At 40.4% G+C, this 21,614-nt stretch overlaps 1 protein-coding gene across 1 annotated transcript in view; it reads left to right on the plus strand.

Annotated features, from left to right (window-relative positions):
• The first annotated feature begins 873 nt into the window (after window positions 1-873).
• The window catches only part of CRLF3 (cytokine receptor like factor 3), a 36,386-nt gene continuing 15,645 nt past the window's right edge, over window positions 874-21,614 (plus strand). The window contains exons 1-6 of the mRNA XM_037070030.1: window positions 874-1,078; window positions 12,977-13,184; window positions 16,691-16,778; window positions 17,275-17,452; window positions 18,332-18,554; window positions 19,215-19,347. Of these exons, the coding sequence (XP_036925925.1) occupies window positions 962-1,078; window positions 12,977-13,184; window positions 16,691-16,778; window positions 17,275-17,452; window positions 18,332-18,554; window positions 19,215-19,347 (947 nt within the window). The 5' untranslated portion in view covers window positions 874-961. The remainder of the gene's footprint in view (window positions 1,079-12,976; window positions 13,185-16,690; window positions 16,779-17,274; window positions 17,453-18,331; window positions 18,555-19,214; window positions 19,348-21,614) is intronic.

The following is a 21,614-nucleotide window of genomic DNA, read 5'->3' on the forward strand; positions in this document are numbered from 1 at the left end:
GTTGCCTCTCCTATGCTCCCGGACCAACCGAGGACTGGACCCACAGCCCAGGTAGGTATGTGCCCTGACCAGGAATCAAACCGGCGACTTTAGACATCCGAGAGGACGCCCGACGTACTGAGCCACACCGGTCAGGGCTCCTGGTTTTGTATGGTCCCTGAACTTAGAATGGTTTTTACTTTTTCTAAACAGTTGACAAAATTTGCAAGAATATTTTGTGACACGTGAAAATTATGTGAAATTCAAATTTGTGTCCATAGTTTTATTTGCACATCGTCACGCCCATTTTTTTAGGATATTGCAACAGAGAACTCACGTCCCTACCTGGCCCTTGCAGGAAAAGTCTGCTAACATCTGTCTGGGACTTGTGCCTGGACTGGTGTACCTACCGCTGGTCCAAGTTTAAGGGCAGTCTTGGCTCCCTCATTAGACTATGAGCTTCTGGGTGACCTGGGCGTGGTACCTGGTTCAGAGGAACCTCAATAACATCGGCCCTGCTGGTATTCGGGCTGAGTTAGAGAGGTGGGACAATGACAATTTAAGAGCCGCCTGGGTTGAAATCCCCACGCTTGACGCTGATTGCCCACTCCGTCCCTTAGCGTCCTCCCCTGAAAAACTGAGATACCAGGAGGCCAGAATGAGATAAAATGTGGGAAGCACTTCTTATCTTCCCATTAAGGTGGTGTTAGTTGTTACTAACCTTTCCCTGCCCTTTGCTTGTCCTGAGTAGACGCCGCGGACCGGGCGCTGCACGCGAAACTGGAGGCGCCGCTACCGGCCGGAGAGCCGGGCGGTTCTAGGATCCAGACGCCGGCGGGAGGAGAGCCCGCGCGCGGCTGTCAATCAAGGCCGCCCTGGGCGGGGCGGGGCGGCGCTTCCGCATGCGCTGGGCCACGCCGGGCCGCTCCGCGGCTCCCTGGACTGTAGGGAACCGCGCCCGGACCCGGCGGCCGAAGTGGCGATGGAGCTGAATCCAGAGCTGCTGCTGCAGGAGGCCCGCGAGAACGTGGAGGCAGCGCAGAGCTACCGGCGGGAGCTGGGCCACAGGCTACAGGGGCTGCGGGAGGCGCAGAGGCAGGTCGGACGACCGCGCCCGGAGGGGCGCCGTGGGCCCCGGGGAGCCTGTCTCGCGAGTGGGCGAGGGCCAAGAGGGCTCTGAGGGGTGGTGGTGTCCGAAAACTGTGAGGGGAGAAGGGAAAAGGCTCTGAAGGTGCAGGGAGACCAAGCAGGCTCTGGGAATGGGTGCGGGAGGTGCGGGGGGCTGTAAAGAGGAAGAGACTGTTGGGGGGATCCAGGGAGAGTGTGAGGGGGCGTTCCCTAAATTGTGTGCGGTGGTGGTGTGGGTGGGGGGTTCCGAGGTTGGGGAGAATGAGGGACCAGAGCAAAACCCGAGGACGTCACAGACGGTAGTGAAGATTAAGGAGAGCTGGGGGAGGTGGAGATTCTTGGGAAACCCTGCTATGGGGATGGAGGCTGATTTTAGAGAGCCTGACGAAAACGTGGGGTGGACACTTTGGACAGGTGAGGGTGGGGGTAAAATAGGTATTGGAAGGGGAGGATTAGAGAGAACCTGAGAGAGATTGAGAAGCAGCATTAAACACTAAAATGAATGGGATTAATGCTTGAGAATAGTACTTAATATCTCATGTGATCTTGATTGCATTTAAAAAAAAACACCCACGTATCCTAACCCCGTTCTAGGTAGTTTAGAATTTAAGGTAAAGTTGTGTGGGCAGGTCAGAAGAAGGAGAATGAAATGCTTGAGGGGTGGAATACAAAGGTGTAGGGAAATGGAAAAACAGATTTTAAAAGAGGAGTACTGAAAGGAGAAGCTAAATATACTTCAAGGGATGGCAGTTATCTGTTCCCCATGGACATGGTTATCAATGATGTAGGAAAGCCACATGGTTGCCCTGCACCCTGGAACTTATACACAAAAAGATATAACCCGCTCCCAGTGTGTGATAGGACAGATAATTCTCCAACTACTGTGAACATAGATGCTTAATAAATGCTTTTTGAGCGAGTGCAATCATTTGAGTGAGTGGGATTTCATCCCATTAATATTAATCTGTGTTGTCATCCTGGTACCTTCCATGCTGCCTGGAATCTGAAAATGTACAACTGGCAGAATAGTGCGCTGATAACAGTGCCTTTGGCTGGTCTCATCATTAAGGATACTCAGCATGCTTTAGTTTTATATATTTTAAAATCCTTTAGGTAGGCTACTCGTCATTTATCGCTTAGGAGCAAAACCTAGATATGGTTTTCTTGCTTTAGTGAATGCTTTTCAAGGCCTTTCAATGTCCTTATCTTTTTTTAAAAATATTTTATTTATTTATCTTTAGAGGGAAAGGGAAGGAGAGAAATATCAATGTATGGTTGCCTCTCGTGAGTCCCCTGCCGGGAACTGGCCTGCAACCCAGGCATGTGCCCTGACTGGGAATTGAACCGCGATCGTGTGGTTTGCAGGCCCGCGCTCAATCCACTGAGCTACACCAGCCAGGGCTCAATGTCCTTATCTTGATTTCCATTTGAAAACATCTGCATTATTCCTTTTGCTATTTTGAAATAGAGGTTCTAAATCTAGGACATAGTTTGAAAAGAGATTAAAGCATCTCATTATATGACTAATATTTCTACCAGTTCATACATACATCAACCTTATGGATGAACAGGACCATTGTTTAACTGCATCAGCAGTTAAGCAGGAGCGTTGACACTAAATGAGTGAGTTTAGCACCTGGGAGTAGTACTTAGTAATTTCTGGTGTAATAATGAATGCATTACAGTTTTTTTGTATGGTCCCATCCTGAATGGGTTAGTATTCAATTTCCAAACTTACCTTCTTTTAGATTTTTATATCCAATAATTTAAATATAGGACATACTTTCTGATAATTTAGTGTAGTTTAGTACGGGTCTTTGTTTTGTTTTGTTTTTGAGGCCCATCCTCTCGGAATTGAGACAGAAAACACTAAGAACATCCATCACAGTGTACCTTCTGATGACATTGCCTTCTGACTAGACTGTAATTCTTTTGTAAACTGGAATCTATTTTGTGCCTGTGCCAGTTACCACGGCGTCTCTCCTCAAAGCTAATTCTGGAGGATTGTATGTTTGGGTTTGTAGAATAAGCCCTCTGTCAACTTGCATTTTAAGGGAGGTCTGTGTAACAAAAATGTTATCAAAATAAGCAGCTGCTTTTGTTTGGTGGCTAGGATATTTTTAGGGTCCCAGTCATTTTCAGAATAGCTACATAAAATAGATGGCTTTTTAGTTAAACATTTTTCGTGGGGGAAGGATTCATATATTCCTTTTCTTGCTGATTTTATTTTGGAAGGATTATTTAAAAATTTTTTTGAGATAATTTGCATACCATAAAATTTGTACCTTAGCCCTGGCGGGGTGGCACACTTGGCTGGAACACCATCCTGTGCACCAAGAGTTTGTGATTTGATTCCCAGTCAGGTCACACCGGCTGCACATTCAATCCCTGGTCAGACAGGGTGCATACTGGAGGCATACTGGACTGATGTTTCTCTTTCACATTGATGGTTTGTTTTTCTCTTCCCTTTCTCACTCTCTAAAATCAATGAACATGTCCTCTGGCGAGAGTTGGAAAAAAAATTTTTTGTGCCTTAAAATGTACAAGTCAGCAGTTTTTAGAATGTTCACAAAGATATGCAACCATTAGTCCATCTAATTACAGAACATTTTTATCACCCCCAAAAGAAATCCCTTACCCATTAGCTATCACACTTCCAACCGCTGGCAACCAGTAAACTAGTTTCATTCTCTACTTGGATTTATTCTGGACATTTCATATAAATGGCTGTATATACTATGTGGCCCCTTGCGGCTGACTGACTTTACTTAGCATAATGTTTTCAAGGTTCATATATGTGGTATTGCCTATCGGTACTTCTTTCGTTTTTATGGCTGAGCGATATTCATTGGGTGGCTAACCACATTTTATTTATCCATTCATTAATTGATAGACACCAGGTTATTTTCGCTTTTGGCTCTTATGACTAATGTTGCTAAGATTATTCATGTACAGGTTTTTATGTGAATGTGTTTTCAGTTCTTTTAGTTTGAATATACTTAGGAGTGCTGGGTGGTATGGTGACTGTTTAACTTTTTTGAGACCTCTTGGCATACTTTTTACCTTGGCTTTTGTTTCTTACCCTTTATGTAATTTGAAATTTGTCTCGTGAAATTTATCTCATGTTAAGAAATTTGTCTCATGTTAAGAAATCATGTCTGAAAGTCTAGAAGGAAGAGTAAAAATTTTTAAGTATTCTGTCAAAAACAACTGCCAGCATGTAGCAGTTTCTCCTCTTGTGGTTAACTTTGTGCTCTACCATCTGTCTTAGAAAAGGAAGTGCTGTGTAGGAATGCAGGGGTAGTCTGTAACTCTTACTGTTTGAGTAAAAGACTAGTGAAATGTTCGTTGTCTTCAGGAAATCAGATAATGTTTACAGCTAGTCTGGCCTAATTGATGTTGAAATTATTAAGAATAGTGCTCTGTAGCTCCCTGGAGTCCTTGGTGCTAAAGTGTAAATACCAAAGAAATTAACTCCCACCTTCTGTAAATACTCATTTGTTCATTCACTCAGTATGTATTTATCGGGTACCTACTGCAGGTCAGAGATTCTCCTAGGCCCTATAAATACTGTTGTCAGGGAAACAGACCACTGCCTTCATGGATTTACTCTTTCCTTTGATGCTGATCAGTAGACTATAACCGCTAATATCAAAACAGATGAGAAAAACCCCTAAATTCTTGTGTATTCATTTTTAGATTTTACTCCCATTGTGTTTTTCATCACTTGTTTATTTCTACAGGTTGGCTTTCCTGCTTCTTGTAAGTAGAGATAGCTGATCCAGATGTCACAGGGTGACGTCAGCTGGCCAGTCAGATATGAATGCCCTACAGAGTGGCACTATCCTGACGACATTGCCACTCTCCGGGTCTCATCCTCAGCTTTCCAGGTCTAGAAACTCCATCCTTGTACGTTATTGAAGGGGGATTAGTTTGAGGAATTGGAGGTGCCTACGGTGGGAAATATTGATATTCTAGACTGTGTACAGTTATATTTCACTTTATAAAATGAATGTGTTGTCCTTCATGGGCCTTTTAGTTGGTGTTATTCAGTGTCTCTCAGGGCATTGACAAAAACAAGTCTCTGCTCTTTCAGAATAAAGCACCAGATCCTGGTACCTAATCAAGACACTGTTTGGTGAGGACCCTGCCCAACTCTAGCCAGTGTTGTCCCTTTGATCCTTGCTACTACAAGGGTGGTGCACGACCACAGCAGTGGCATCCTCACCTGAAAGCTGGTGAAGAATGCAGGCGCTGGGCCCCACCCAGACCTGCTGAATTATAACCTACCCAGTAACGACATTGCCGGGAATGATGTGTATTCACATTACAGCTCGAGGTGCACTGTCTTACAGTGTAGTATTCCACTCCGTCAGCTCTCTACTAATTTCTGCAATTTAATCTGAACCCCAGGTATGTTGTCATAAATCTCTGTGGTTTATCTACAAGATTAAAACGTTCTTTGGCATATCATAGGCTTTTACATAACTATACAATGATATTCAAGTGAATAATTGACAGTCTCAAGCCTGTGCTTTCCTAGAGTGTCTTAACATCTGCAGTGTGATCATTTATCTTTCACAGTATTTTATTTTTAATTTTTATTATTTGACTTCAGATAATTTCTGTAAGACTTAACTCCTAATCTTGGTATTCCTAATGTACAAGACCAGGTTTTCTATAGATTATTCTTCCCACAGGATTTGAAAACGCATAGCATACTTGTTAAAGGCTAGGACAGATATAGAACTCAGCAGGAAAAAAAGTTATTTCAGAGAACTGGGGCAGGAAGTCTTAGTAGCTAAGCAGAGAAAAGAAAGCTATTATTGCTCCTTTTATCTCCTACTTCCTCTTCTGTTACCTATTTTCAAAACAGGAGAAACATTTTTGAAATAATTTGTACTGCAGTAGTACTTAAAATGCCCCTATCAGAGTGTCCTAAGAAAAGATCAAATATAGAGCTGGAGAAAACCAAGAATGGAATAAATACTTAAAAAATAACCCATAATTCTACCAGAGTAAAGCATTATTAATATTTTGGTTATCCTTTTAGACATTATTTTGCAAAATTGAGAGACTATATGCAACTTTGTAGCAATTTTTTTCTTTTGGTTAATACTATATCAAAAGCATTTATTATGAAGAATTTCCCATGTACCATCTAATTTTTAACATAGAGGTACATTAGAGTACATTCCATAGGAACCTGTGGAGCATCGGTTGGTGGTAGGCTCAAGTGCACTGACTCGGGTACTCCAGGGTACAGGAAGCAAAGCTCTAGAAGCAATACTGAACAACAACCAAGAAAAAATGTGCACACATGTTTGTATACAAAAGACACGTATTTACATTGGCTTTTCAGTCATCTTTTCTTGAATAAGTCTTTTCACAAATTGTCTTTAAACATGACATTCTGAAATCTGCTTGTTGAATCCAAAACTTACTTGCAATATAGAATGAGATATATATGTGTGTGTATATATATATATATTTATATGTGAATGAAAACAAGCATTCTGAACCAATAATGTTTTTTTATTTTTTAAGTTTTTTTTCATTATTGTTCAAATACAGTTGTCTCCATTTTTCCCCCACCACTCACCCCACCTCATGAATCAATAATGTTAAGATCAATGGTGTCAATTAAAAATTGTGTAAATGTCAGTTTTTCTGTATAGCTTTCTTTTCAATAGAAATTGTGATGTATGTATAGTTTTTTTTTTTTTTTAAGATTTTATTTATTTATTTATTTTTAGAGGGGAAGGAGAGAGGGAGAGAAACATCAATGTATGGTTGCCTTTTGTGCGTCCCCTGCTGGTAGTTAGCCTGCAAGGAACCGGCCTGCAACCCAGGGATGTGCCCTGACTGGGAATCGAACCACGATTGTCTGGTTCGCAGGTCCGAGCTCAATCCACCGAGCTACGCCAGCCAGGGCTGATGTATGTATAGTTTTGATGAAGAACTAATCTTGTTACTATAAATCTGGAAAATAACATGGCTAATTTATGACCTAAAAAGCCAAACACATACAGGACAGGTTTTCATTATTGAGAGGTATCAATGAATCACTTATATGTGCAGTTATTTCACTTTGTTAGTATTTGCCTCTATGAGCCATGAGACTTTGAGAAACTTAACTCTCCTGATCCTCACTTTCCTTCCTTATGTATATAATGAGGGTAAGGATCGCACCTACTTTACTTGGCCGATGTGGGAATTAAAATCAGAAATGTATTTAAAATGCTTACACGATGTCTGGGACATATGAAGGGCTCAATACTCATATTAACTGTAATAATAGTATCACTAAATATTACTGTTATTCAGAGCAGTGTCCCCTGATTCTCTCTTGCTTCCTTCCCCAACAGAATGCTCTTTTTGAGCTCTGATGGCAGGTTGTGGCTATCCCACTTACAGAAGAACTTAATACTGCACATTGTTACAGTTACGTGTGCTTGCAATGATCTCCTTTAGCAGGATGACAGTTTTTTTTAGGTCAGGCCCATGCTTTATTTATCTTTATAAGTCCAGTTCCCGGAACATACTAGATCTCATTAAATACTGAATGAGTGCCTTCATGAATGTTGTGGGTGTGATTTTGCAGACATTTAAAAATATTATTTGTGGTCTCGATTATATGCATCCTATTCATTAATGCAGATAATCAAGAATTAAACATTTGTTTTATCATATGATTTGGTTATTTGTTGGCCCATAAACTGTGTCAAAGTATAAAGGCTTAAAAGCAGTCATTTTATTTGCTTGCTGTTCAGGGGATTGATTGGGGCTCCATCGACCATTTCTCCTGAGTTTGCTGGTAACACTCAGGTAATTGCAATTAGATGGCAGCTAAGGCTGGAATGTTCAAGATGGAGTGTTCAGTTAACCTGTGTGAAGCCTTAGTGGTAGCTAGAGTCAGTTGGAATTCTTGTGTGGCGGGACCTCAGTGCCATTTCTCTCCCTTCCTCCCTCCCTTCCTCCCTCCCATCCTTCCTACTCTCCTCTTCCTTTCACTTGCTCTCTCCCGAAAGGTAGACATACTTCGTATATGGTGACTCAGGACCCTCCAAGGTGCAAAATCGTAAGTTGCCAGGTTTCCTTAAGGCATAGAGGCCTGGAACCGGCAGAGGATCAGTTCCACCCTGTAGCCGTGCGTGTGGACTGCATTGCCAGTCACAGGCCCAGCTTCTGTTCTAGGGGAGAGGACTGTATAGGGATGTGAGTACCGAGTTGTGGTTCACTGGGGGTCACTAAAATTAACACGACCCATCATGTAATAAAGATTTTCTTTCTGAAAGTTGTTAAATAAGCATTAAAAATAGTTTAATCATAAGAGAGGTAAGAAGAAAATGCAGCAGCTCTTATGAGTCTGTACATGAGTCAAACCATTAAAATTCTCTGCCACTTTATTAGCTCTATGATGTGGGCAGGTTCATCTCCCTGACTCATACGTTACTCATCTACAGACGCTTTCTTCGTAGGGTTGTGGTAGAGTTTAAGTAAGAGCGTGGATGTAAGTACCTAGCACACAGTAGGTATTCAGTAACAATATTGCTGTATTGTTATTGCTGTCATTATTTTTAGTGACTAATGTCTTGGTGTAAGTGCAAAGACAAATAGCTAATGCAGTATATGAACTGAGAAGAAACATTTTGGTTAACTTCTTCAATTTCAGTTGACTGTATCTTTGTCTTTATTTTTTATCATTATGTTCTAATGTTGGCTAATGGTGTTTAAAGCCAGTGTCTAATTTTTAAAAATTTTAGTTTCCTAGTTGCAAAACAATTGGGAAAATAAATTCTTAGATTAAACTTGGGAAGATAAAAATTTCTTCTGTAAGATCATGAAGATGCATGTTTTAGAGGAGGTAGTGAAGATTCCAATTACTTAATTTCCTGAAATACACATTCTATTCTCTTCTGTCCTGTCCTATCCTATCCTATCCTTTCTCTTGATATAGCAACTAATATAAAAATATGTTTGGGGGGGGGATTAAGCAACTACAGTGGAAACTTTGTAAATAAGTATTTTTTAAATTAAAAAATTTTTGTAAGTTTTGATGGTCTGTTATAGTAGAGGTTTTAGTGGAAAATTGGTTCAGAATATTACCAATCAAGATAAACAACGTATATTAGTTTCCTTTTTGAGACCTTGAGTTGCGCATCATTTGTATTTGTAAGTCTACTACAAACCATCCTTGGGTTTTGCCCCAGAATGGCTGGATAGCATTTGGGGCTGAGTGTTGACTACCACAGGATTCTTCCTGCAAGGACAAGAAATACATGTTACATCAGGAAGTGACTCAGTCAATACATAATTTACAGGTCTACCTGGGAACTCTTTCAGATAGGATCTAGAAGAACTAAACAGCCTGGCTCATGGAAAGACTACCGTCCTTGGAGTCAGATTGTTTCTGGCACTGGGAAGCCTTGGGGAAGTTACCTGATGTCTTTTAGCTTCACTTTCTTCAACATAAACAGTGCAGACCCACCTCTCAGAGCTGGTGTGACGATTTAATTACCTAACCCTGAGTACATTGGACCATGATACCACATCAAATAGGAACAAGTTCACTCAGTAGTGAAGTCCGCATGTTTTTAAAGCTTCATAAAGCTAAGCAAACACACTTGGTCACATGATTGGCTTGAAGGTGACCGGGGCTTTAGATTATGAGCCGTATCTCAGGGAGAAGAAAATGATGCCAAAGTTGTATCAAGTTTGAAACAGCAGTGGTTGGGGTTCTATGAACAAAAGGGAACAATTTACAATGAAAGTACAGGGGGTGAATCTGGAAATGGATTCTCCCCGCCCTGGCCTTCTCACAGCTTTGTGTTCTCATACTTCCTTTTTTTCTGAGGTTCTGAAACAAAAACAAAACGTAGGCCCTGCAACAGCTTGAAGGAGCTTTTGAATTCTTTCTAAAGAGGAAATTGACTTTACCTAACCAATGCACTTCCTGTGTGTGCTGTATCCGTTAAAGAGTGAGATAGGCCCTGGTTGGTATAGTGTTCACTGCAGAATTTCCTCTTGGTGATGGGGGTGTGAACTATATTACAGTGTTCCCGCATGTTGTCCTCACTCATTTCTGGTATGTGTAAGGTCTGAGTCACCTGGGGATCTTGTTATAAAATTCAGGGTCTGAGTCAGTAGCTCTGGGTGGAGCCCGAGATTTTCTGCGTTTCTGACAATATTCCAGGTGATGTATCAAAATCATAAGACACTCACTCCCTAGTTCTTTCAATAAGGTCTTAAAAGCATACACAATGAACTTTATTTTTATTCAACAATATTTGTTTGCTTAGTGCTAGAATGTTAGGGCCTTATTCTCAAGGATCTCACAGCTGAGTGATAAACCAAATCAAGCACATTTCGAGTATGGCTTTATTTATTTTGAGAGAGAGATCTATTTGTTGTTTCACTTATCTATTCATTCATTGGTTGATTTTTGTATGTGACTGGCTGGAAATAGAACCTGCAACCTTGGTGTATCAGGGCAATGCTCTAAAAAACTGAGCTACCTGGCCAGGGCAAGTATGGGCCCTTTAAAACACAAAAACAAAAACAGTCCTGGCTGGTGTGGCCCAGTGGATTGAGTGCTGACGTGAACCAAAGGGTCACTGGTTTGATTCCCAGTCAGGGCACATGCCTGGGTTGCAGGCCAGGTCCCTAGTGTGGGGGCGCGTGAGAGGCAACCACACCTTGATGTTTCTCTCCCCCTCTTTCTCCCTCCCTTCCATTTTCTCTCAAAATGAGTAAGTAAAAACCTTTAAAAATAAAAAATAACCAAAAAAGCAACTTTAACTTAGGTTTTTTAGTAGAAGCTCTTTAGTAACTTTACAGAGATAGTTAATAATTATACTTAAATAAAGATTTCTCCTTTATGATTTAAGACATTTTATTTTTTAAAGATTTTATTTATTTTTTTTAGAGAGAGAAAGGGAGGGAGAAAAAGAGGAAGAGAAACATTGTGTAATTGCCTCTCATGTGCTCTCTACTGGGGACCTGGCCCGCAACCCAGGCATGTGCCCTGACTGGGAATTGAACCAGAGATCCCTTGCTTCACACTCCGGCACTCCATCCACTGAGCCACACCAGGCACAGCTGTGATTTAAGGAATTTTATTACTGCACACATACCTTTCATTGTAACTTCCATTAACGTTAAAAGGAGAAAAAAATGTTCCTATAATCTGCCCATCCAAGCCAATCAAACTGTTTCTTTTTTGGTATTTATTTGTTGTCCTTTGGCAGGGGCGTCTTTTGTTTTTATGTGATTGTGAACATTTCTGTAAGATAATTTTGTATTCTGCAATTTAAATTTGGTATTAGAGAATAAATAGGAAGTTCTCTAAATTTCCCTGTTAACTGTTGAGATATTGTGTTTTATCCATATTTTCATATATTCTTTCTTGGTGCGTTTTTCTTAGACTTCATATGCTCTCATTAAAATAAAATTAGCAAAAGGGTTAGGGCAGTAAGCATAACGTCATATGAAACTAATATGATAAGGTTTGGAAAGTAAAGTATGTGTTTGCTTTAATTCAACGGAGTGTTTGGCTTATAGTTAGAGTTTCCTTTTTTTTTTCTTTAAGATTTTATTTATCTTTAGAGGGGAAGGGAGGGAGAGAGGGAGAGAAACATCAATCTATGGTTGCCTCTCGTGCGTCCCCTGCTGGGAACCGGCCTGCAACACAGGCTTGTGCCTGACTGGGAATCAAACCTCCATCCTTTGGTTCACAGGCCCGTGCTCATAGAGTTTCCTTTTTAAGTGAGAGAAAGTGAATCGTGTTATCTGTATTGTTTAAAAAAATCTGGTGTCTGTATAGATAACTGGTTTTTCAAAATCTGTGTGAGATATAAAGACTTTCCTGCCCTATCTCTGAGAACAGTTCTTAATCTGACTCTGTAGGCCTCGGGCACTGTTTCTCAAAGTATGAGCTGCAGAATCACAGATTCACTTGTGAGCTGGGCAGGTCTGGGATGGAGCCCTGCACTCTGAATTCTAACAGGCAGCCTGTGGGATTCTTCTGCAAACCAGCTTTCAGAATTACTGCTCCCAGCAAGCTGTGGTTGGGATATAAGGGAATTTGTAACCTCTGGAATTGAATAAATTTATTTAGGGTATGGATTATTCATTTTTCTTGGAAGTGGGTCTATAAATCTCTCATTGAGATTTACAGAGAGGACTATGACTCAAAAAAGATTAAGTCATTGTCCTAGAAGTGTGTTTTTCATGAACGTTTTCTGCTTCTTATGAGACTCTTGGGATTTTAAATAAATTCTTAGTTTTTTTCTGGCATAATAAGGGCATTTTATCCATGAGTGGGTTTTTTTGTATTGTGGCTTTGTAATCTACCATTTCTTTACTTCTTTTCAGCAAAATGAATTTTAATCCCCTTCTAATTTAAAATTATTTCTTACTGAAATAATTACTACTGTCAAGAACTACTTTGTGCAGATAATACTTTCTCACACTTATTTATTGAGAACAACAGTGTGCTGATTGTTTTACTGAGTGCAACATATATTATTTTTATTGAATGCTAACAGCAAACCCCAGGAGGTGAGCATTAGTACACTCATTTGAGAAATAAGGAAATTGAGGCATAGAGTGCTTAATTACCTGGACCCTGTGTCAATCACCAATTGACACAGTTTGGGAATGATGGAACCAGGGTCGGAGCCCATTCTGTCTCACCCAAAGGCCAGTTCTATGCAAGTCTGCAAGTTCATGTCAGTGAATCACATATGGTTTTTCAGTGAATAGGAGATGATGGCTGTGTAGTACCTTGAAATTATTATAGGTGTTGCTTGTGGATTAGCCTTTTGTAGTGATTCTGACTCTCAGTGTTTATATTATTTCTTTTCAGATCAAAGAGAGTGCATCACAGACAAGAGATGTCCTCAAACAGCATTTTAATGATTTAAAGGGAACCCTTGGGAAGCTCCTGGATGAGCGATTGGTGACCCTTTTGCAAGAGGTGGATACCATTGAACAAGAGACCATTAAACCACTAGATGACTGCCAGAAGCTCATAGAGCATGGAGTTAGCACTGCAGAGGACTTGGTCCAAGAAGGTGGGAGTCCAGGGAGCCTATTAAATGTGGCAAATTCAGATTGACACTATGCTGATTTCTCAGGATACCAGCAGGCTTATTGCCATCTGTAGGGTGCTTAGAATGTTCCTACCTTGGGACAGTTTGTAATATAGGATGATATGTATACAGTGAGGTATCCCAGGGTAAGTGCAATTAAAGTGTTAATTATGATCATTTACAAAATAAGGAGTAAATGATATTTCTCAAATGGTTCCATGGTAGTTTCACATACTCTGTTAAAGAACAATTTAAAGGTCATTTTCAGCCTCAGATATTTTTCGTAGCTCTGGCTGGGTAGCTCAATTGGTTAAAGCATTGTCCCCATTCCCTAGGGTTGTGAGTTCAATCCCAGGTCAGAGCACATACAAGAACCAACCAATGAATGCATAAATAAGTGGAACAACAAATCTCTCTCTTTCTCTACACCGACCCTCCTCCCCTCCCGCCCTCTCTACTTCCCTCCCTCTCCCTCAAGGAAAAAATTTTTCAGAATGTTCATGGTTTATAGAATTTAATTCTATTATCATTTTTAGTAGGTTAAGAAATACGATTAATGTTTACTTCTGAAATTGTAGTTGTTATATTTTTGTCTTTAGCCAATTACATTGGTTAAACCATGCCCAGATCTTGTCTTGCTACCTGCCTTCCTTTTTCCCTTCCTTCCTTCCATCCTTCCTTCCATCCTTCCTTCCATCCTTCCTTCCATCCTTCCTTGCATCCTTCCTATGGCCTTTGTCAGGTACATTAAATAAAAATTCTGTGCTTTGTGGTTCACATGTGAGAGAGGCATATGTGCTGAGAGACCTTATAGGAGCACAGAAGGGAAGTGCTTAACTCTGGAAGAGTGTATGATAGCTTTCTGTAGGAGGAATTCTACAGAAGAGACAAGGAAGAAGAGAGGTAATAGCATGATTGGAAGCAGAAGTAACATCACGAGTGAAGTGAGTGGTGTATTAGGGATCTTTTTGAAGTATTTTAGGCAGCAGAGTTAGTCAGATTTGCATTAAAAAAAATGATACTGCCCAGTCAGGAGACCAGATTCCAGGTTGTAAGACTGTAGGTAAAAGAGACTAATTAGAAAGTTGCAGCAGTAATCCAGATAGTAAATAATGAGGACAGTGACAGGTGAAAATAAGGTAGAGCTGATTTTAAGATTTGTTGGAGATAGCCCTTGCTGGTGTGGCTCAGTGGATTGAGTGCTGGCCTGCAAACCAAAGGGTTGCCAGTTCGATTCCCAGTCAGGGCACGTGCCTGGGTTGCAGGCCAGGTCCCCAGATGCGGGTGTGTGAGAGGCAACTACACATTGATGTTTCTTTTCCTCCCTTTCCCTTCCCTTTTTCTCTCTCGGAAAATAAATACATAAAGTCTTTTTTTAAAAAGATTTTTCAGAGATAGAATTATTCATGATTTTACTGATCAATAAATGTTGATGATTGGTGATTTTTTGGATACATTAAATAGGTTGGAGGAGAAAGGAAGGTATTTAGAGTGACCAAAACCAGCCTGATTTTGTGTGTCAATCGATTGTGCTGTTTACTGACATAGGAAATGAAGGAGGAAGGGTAGGTTTTGGAGGGCCCTTAGGCATTTGGTTTGGGCCATGGTGACTTTGAAGTGCTTAAGATGCCAAGAGGTAGTTGGGAATGGTGAGTATGTTGCTTAGGAGAGAGAGAATACCTGGAGATGTCAGCGTGGCATCACTGATGTCAGATAGTGGCATAGACATCATGTTTGAATCTAGGGAAATAGGTAAAACCAGTAAGTAATAGTCTGCAGCCTGAGAAGAGGAGGCAGCAGGGGGTGGAACTCTAAGGGGTGCCAACATTTAAAGGGCAGTTGGGGGAAAAGAGATCCAGTGAAGGCAAGTGAATACCATCCATTCTGCAGATTGAATGCTGTCAGTGCTATAGGAGAAAAAGTGTGCATGGCTCACGAATCTGTCGATCCAAGTGGAAATCAATCGCCTTTTTGGTCCCACTTAGAATATGGTACTAGTATTATCTTGACATAGGAATTATATTTTAGTTTTCTCTTCAATGAGAAGTGCTTATATGCTTTTGACCATCACAGTGTCTTTGAGAAAGAATTTTATTTTATTTATTTATTTTTAGAGAGAGGAGAAGGGAGGAAGAGACAGAGGGAGAGAAACGTCAGTGTGTGGTTGCCTTTCCCGCACCCCCTACTGAGAACCTGGCCTGACTGGGAATCGAACCAGCGACCCTTTGATTTGCAGGCCGGTGCTCAATCCACTGAGCCACACCAGTCAGGGCTGAGGAAATGTTTTTAGCAGGACCACAGAATGTCTTTCCCTGGAGGCTTTGCTTTTGGAAACAAACCCAGAAGCAGTTCGGCACAGGTCAGGAGTGCACTCCCATCACCCCGAGGACTGAGAAATGTTTTTAGTGTAGAAAATCCTGTGAGGCCCATACATGTTTGTACAGCTTCTGATACTTCTGGGTTTTTTTTATACTTCAGAAATATTTTAAATCTCAAACTCTTTCCTCTCTTCCCCTCCCAAGGGATAAAAACTTATTTCTAGAAGTTTGAGGATTTTAAGGCCGTGTTCAGTGTGTCTCTATTTTCTCTGTGGTGAGGGAGATGCTCTTGTTACGTGACCTCAGAAAACTTGAGTCACTCCAAGGTGCATTCAGGTGGAAAAGAGGTCTGGCAGTGGTCTTCGGGGCTGTGGAAGGACATAGAAGTTGGAGATAGATATATATATATATATCTATCTCCAACTTCTATATATATATATTACCATCTTTATGTACATTTTCTTTTTATAATTCTGTTGAGTAATTTCTAATCTAATATATGATACCCTTTTAGGAAAACATGACTATATCTTTTGGTTTTATAAGATCCCATGCCCTATTACTCCTGGCTCCTGTTGGAGTTGGTAGAAGTTTCTGTAGGAAAGATGGAAAAATCCCCGGTTCTTCTGCTTTGCACATAATTCATTGACAAGCCACATTACCTTGCATAGAACCAAGTAGACATTTCTGGTGAGATGTCACCATTATGGACCCCTTTTCCTCTTGAGCTTAACCTTAGTGTCTCTTCTCAAATAGTGTCCACTTTTAGTTTTGGGGGAATTTTTTTAAAAGAGCTTTAAATTTTATTTTTCAATTACAGTTTATATTCAGTATTATTTTGTATTTGTGTCAAAGTGTACAGCATAGTGGTTAGACAGTCATATGCTTTACAAAGTGTTTCCCCTGATAAGTCTAGTGCACACCTGGCATTATACATAGTTATTACAGTATTTCTGACCTTATTTATTCCCTATGCTGTACTTTACATCCCCAGGATTATGTTGTTAACTGCCAATCTGTATTTCTTAATCTCTGTTTACCTATTTACTTTTGGGGAATTTGTGGCATCACTTAAGAATTATTTGCAAGAGACCTACCCAGACATGGGTTGTGTTGATTACTTACAGTGGCTGCTTTTCACTGTACTAGACCTGTTGTTTCTGGTTGTAGGTGAAGTTGCCATTCTTGGCGGTATAGGAGAGCAGAATGAAAAACTGTGGAGCTTTACGAAAAAGGCCTCACACATTCAGTTGGACAGGTAAGAGAGCTGGTGCCTTTGGGGCTTACTTTTAAACATTTAGACTATCTGCCTTTTTCCTGCCCTTTGTTAAAGATTCTGATTAAGGGAGATAGACAATGTATTTTTCAAAGTTTCACTGCTCATTACCAGTTTTATTAATCAAGACAGTTGCGATTATAATCTTTGGTATAGCATTACTACAGATTTTCTTCAATTCTAATGTGTAAGATAATCGTTAAGTTTTTAAAAATTTGAACATAACATTGACAGGGGGTCATATCTCAGTAAAACAGATCTTTTGGTATAAATCTGACAACTGTGACCCTGCCAGCTTTTTATCTGCTTGCTTAGATTTATTTGGGGAGAGAATCTTCGTGTAACGTCTTGCAAAGCCCCCACTGCCTAGACCATTATTCAGTGGGAGCTTCCACATTCTTCTAGACTGATCTAAAATATTCCTTGTATTTTTAACTCAGTTAAAAGCCTCATAAACCCATGAGCTTTGTTTCCTCAGCTTACCAGAAGTGCCTTTGCTGGTGGATGTGCCTTGTTTATCTGCTCAGTTGGACGACTCGGTTCTTAACATAGTGAAAGACCACATTTTTAAGCACGGAACTGTAGCATCTCGCCCACCAGTACAGATAGAAGAACTGGTAGAGAAACCAGGAGGCATCCTCGTGCGGTGGTGTAAGGTAGGGAGTTCAGAACTGTATAGTGGCTTCAACATTATGGATTTGAGATTTGGGGGCCTTAATTTTTTTTAATTAACTACCTTTGAATATTTTCTAATCTTCATGAACAAAACCCCCCTTGCTTTTGTTTGTTTCTGGGTTTTTTTCTGCTGTAAGCATTATTGTTTCCTTGTGTACACATGTAAGATTTTTTTGAAGTGTAGACCTACCTGTTAATTATGAGGACTTAGAGTATAAGGTGTGTGCTAGGTAATGCTAAACCGTTTCCACAGTGGTTGCACCGGTAGCAGTTCTGACCTCCTCCACCTCTGCATACTGACCAGTATTTGGCATTGTCACACTTTGTATTTTTGCCAATATGATACTCCTTGTGGTTTTGGGTTCATTTTCCATATTATAAATTTGGTTGACTATTTTAATGTATTTTTGGCATCTTATATTTTTTCTATAGAATGCTTACTCATGTCTTTTGCCCGTTTTTCTATTAGGTGATTGGTGATCTATTAATTTTTAATGGTCCTTTATATATTCTGGATATTCTTTCTTGGTTATGTGAATGATATACTTTGGGATTCTTATTCTTGAACTTTAAATGTTTTATCTTTGGCATTCTTGTGTAGAAGACCTGCCATTTCATCAAAGAAAGCAGATTTTTTTCCTATCAGACTGGGAAGTTTAAAACACATGGTTCAGTAAAGAAAAGAAGAGAAATAATGGTGCAATATCCCTATGACTTTCCTGAGAATAGCCGATATTGAGCATATTCAGCACACGGGCTTGTATGCCAGGCCCCAAATGCCCCCTTTCAAAGTTCTTAAACAGTAATGCCGAGAGAAGCTATTCTCTGATTTTTCCCTAACCTGAAGCCTTCCTCCTTAGGTGGATGATGACTTTACAGCCCAAGATTATAGACTCCAGTTCCGTAAATGTTCTTCAAATCATTTCGAAGATGTATATGTGGGCTCCGAAACGGAATTCATAGTGTTACACATAGACCCCAATGTCGATTATCAGTTCAGAGTCTGCGCCCGAGGAGATGGCCGGCAGGAGTGGAGTCCTTGGAGCGTCCCGCAGATGGGCCATTCCACGTTGGTGCCCCACGGTATGCCGTTGCTTCTCACTCCTGAAGCTCAACTGTGTGTAAGAACACTTGTATTCTGGGCTGTAGGCAGCACGCTGGCAACCCTTCTTTCCAAGGGTAAACCCTGAATTGATGAGACCAACATGGGACATGTCTTTTATCCCCTGCTCAAATTCTGTCATGTCAATTTTACAAAATTTTCAACAGCTCTTATCTCCAGAGGCTAAAATAGTGCCACACAGGATTAGTTGCCTCCCCTGATACCACAGATTTTAAATATTGTAACTGCAGTATTTGATCCAAACCTTCACTATATATCTAGATAGAGGCTTTTTCTCAAAAGTTGTATGCTGTGAAATTGATCTCTTCTGTTTAACAGATTTTGACTCATTTGTTAATTAGTTCTTAATCAAGTTAGAATAAGCTCAAGCATGATTTTATTAGCTAGGTAGTAACACCTATTTGATCTTCCATGACAAAATTGTATAAGAATAAACTAAAAGGTTTTTTTATTTGTAGGATTAACCATAATGCCCTGTCATAGAAGAATCTTTTCTTTTATTGAGATTGCTTATGACTCCTAAGAGTAATCTCTTCTACTTCCAAGTTTTATTTAATGTGTCTGTACTGATGATAGTCCTGAAAAGATTCTAATAATTTTCATGCCTCTGCTTTTTAAAGAGTGGACAGCTGGCTTTGAGGGGTACAGTCTGAGCAGTCGAAGGAACATAGCACTGCGGAACGACTCGGAATCCACGGGCGTTCTCTACTCCAGCGCCCCCACCTACTTCTGTGGGCAGACGTTAACTTTCAGGCAAGTGGATATTAGACTGTCTGTCACGCGTAGGCAGTGTGATGGAGGGCAGAGCATGTGTGAGTTTTGCATTCAGACTCGTCCTGACGTTATTCCATCATTCATAGGCAGTGGTGCTCTGGGGAGATTTCTCTATTTCTCTTTGCTCCCTTTTTCTTATATGCGTATGTATTCATAGGTTTACTGTGAAGATCAACTGAGATCATGTGTATAAAATGCCTTATGTTTGATACACAGTACGTACTCATGTTTAGATCTTTTCTTCTTGGCACACAGAGGTAAATAGAATACCTCTCAAAAGTCAACCTTAAGAATTCAGAGGCCCAGAATTTTTTTTCCTTTGTGAATCAACAAGAGTGGTCTCTGTGAGAGACAACTCATCAGTGTAAACATGCTAAATACGTAATTCTCTATAAAATAAAACTGAAAACAAATCTCTGTGACCACCAATTGATTTTTATTTCTTTGTCCATTTCTTCCTGTATGAGAAAAATTTTATTTTTGTGGTTTCAGGTTGTCTAAGATATACTCTCTATGGCCATATTTCTAACTAGTTCTTCCTGGAAACCACAGCCCAGTTTTGATTTAGGAAAGTGAAGCTTGCCTGCTGTTCACCACGCTCACAGTGTGGCCAACTCACTTCCGAGTGTTGGCTTTTGAGTTCATGAGATTTTACTGTGAATGCTCGTCTAAGTCCCTCTTGTTCTCAGTCCCTGGTCACATAAGGCATGGGCAGTATCCGAATGTGTTATCTGGATGCTGCCGCGTTCTTTGCCAGCCAAGGCATTTGAACTGTCAGCAGTTATCAGATATACTTTCTCTCACTTTTGATACTTCCTCTCACCCCTTACCTTATAAATAATGACTTAATAATCAGAAAAATACCAACCGAGAAAGAGAAATAAGGAGTCTAGTGCCTAAAGTCTGTTAAGTCATTGCCCAAATAATGAGTTTTCTCTGCTCATGTACTCCTTCTTTGTTTATGTCCCTTCTTTACAAAAATGCTTCCATTAGTGAATCTCCTGAGAATAAGGTACTTCCATGTAATGGTAGGGCTTCCTGAGTTGATAGATTTAGGCCAGATATCTCAGACCATAATCAGAATAAAAATCACAGTAATAGTGATTGCAGTTAATATTTAAAGAGTATTTGCTATGTGCCAGGTACTGTTCTAAACACTTTACTTGTATTAAGTCATTTGATTCTCACAGTAACCCAGGGAAATGGGTGTAGTCACTCATTTTCGGGATGAGGCTGCCAAGGCACAGGGAGGTCACTTGCCCACTGTCACAAAATTAGGGTTTAAACCCTGGCAGTCTGGCTTCAGAATCTGTGAACTTAATGACTAGTCTATATTGCTTCTGGTTTGTCTTCCTGGAACAGTAAACATGATTCTAATTAGTGCTGAGATCTATAGTTTTTCTGCTACTGTAACCTTAGTTCATTTACCTTTTTTTCTTCTATGACTTTTATCTCTGGTTGATGGTGACCTGGTGCTCTACTGTTTTTAAATTCTCCCTCCGTGGCTCTGACCAATGTGGCTGAGTTAGTTGGGCTGAGTTAGTCCTGCAGAGCAAAATGTTGCTGGTTCAATTCCTGGTCAGGGCACATGCCTGGATTGTGGGTTTGTTTCCCGCCCTGGTCTGGGTGTGTGGTAGAGACAACTGATCATTGTTTCTCTCTTATGTTGATGTTTCTCTCTCTTTCTCCTTCCCTTCCCCTCTCTCTAAAAATAAATAAATAAAATCTTTAAATTTTTCCTCTGTGAACACAGGGAAGGTCTGATACGATGGCATACTTAGTGCCCTGGCTGGTGTGGCTCAGTGGGTTGAGCGCGGGCCTACGAACCACACGATCATGGTTCAATTCCCAGTCAGGGCACATGCCTGGGTTGCAGGCCAGTTCCCAGCAGGGGACTCATGAGAGGCAACCATACATTGATATTTCTCTCCTTCTCTCCTTCCCTTCCTCTCTAAAGATAAATAAATAAAATATTTTTAAAAAGACGGCATACTTAGATTTGTTTCTTAAGTCATTCAGTAAATATTTATTGATCAAGTTTAAATCCGCTTGCTCTCTGTGGACAGTAGGCTTCAATAAATCATCAGTTAGTGCCTCCAGAGACCCTGGACTGGGTCCTACTTGGCAGGGTAATGAACTGAAACTTAGTTAAAATCAGTATTATCTTAGCCATACCTTTCCATTTTTCTTATTTTTTTCTTTGAATGTGGAATGAAAATGTTTCCTCTCCTTATTTAAAAGAATTT

This window comes from Sturnira hondurensis, unplaced genomic scaffold, assembly GCF_014824575.4.
Source record: "Sturnira hondurensis isolate 20B ecotype Veracruz unplaced genomic scaffold, ASM1482457v3 Scaffold0018728, whole genome shotgun sequence".
In the NCBI taxonomy this organism is placed as follows: Eukaryota; Metazoa; Chordata; class Mammalia; order Chiroptera; family Phyllostomidae; genus Sturnira; species Sturnira hondurensis.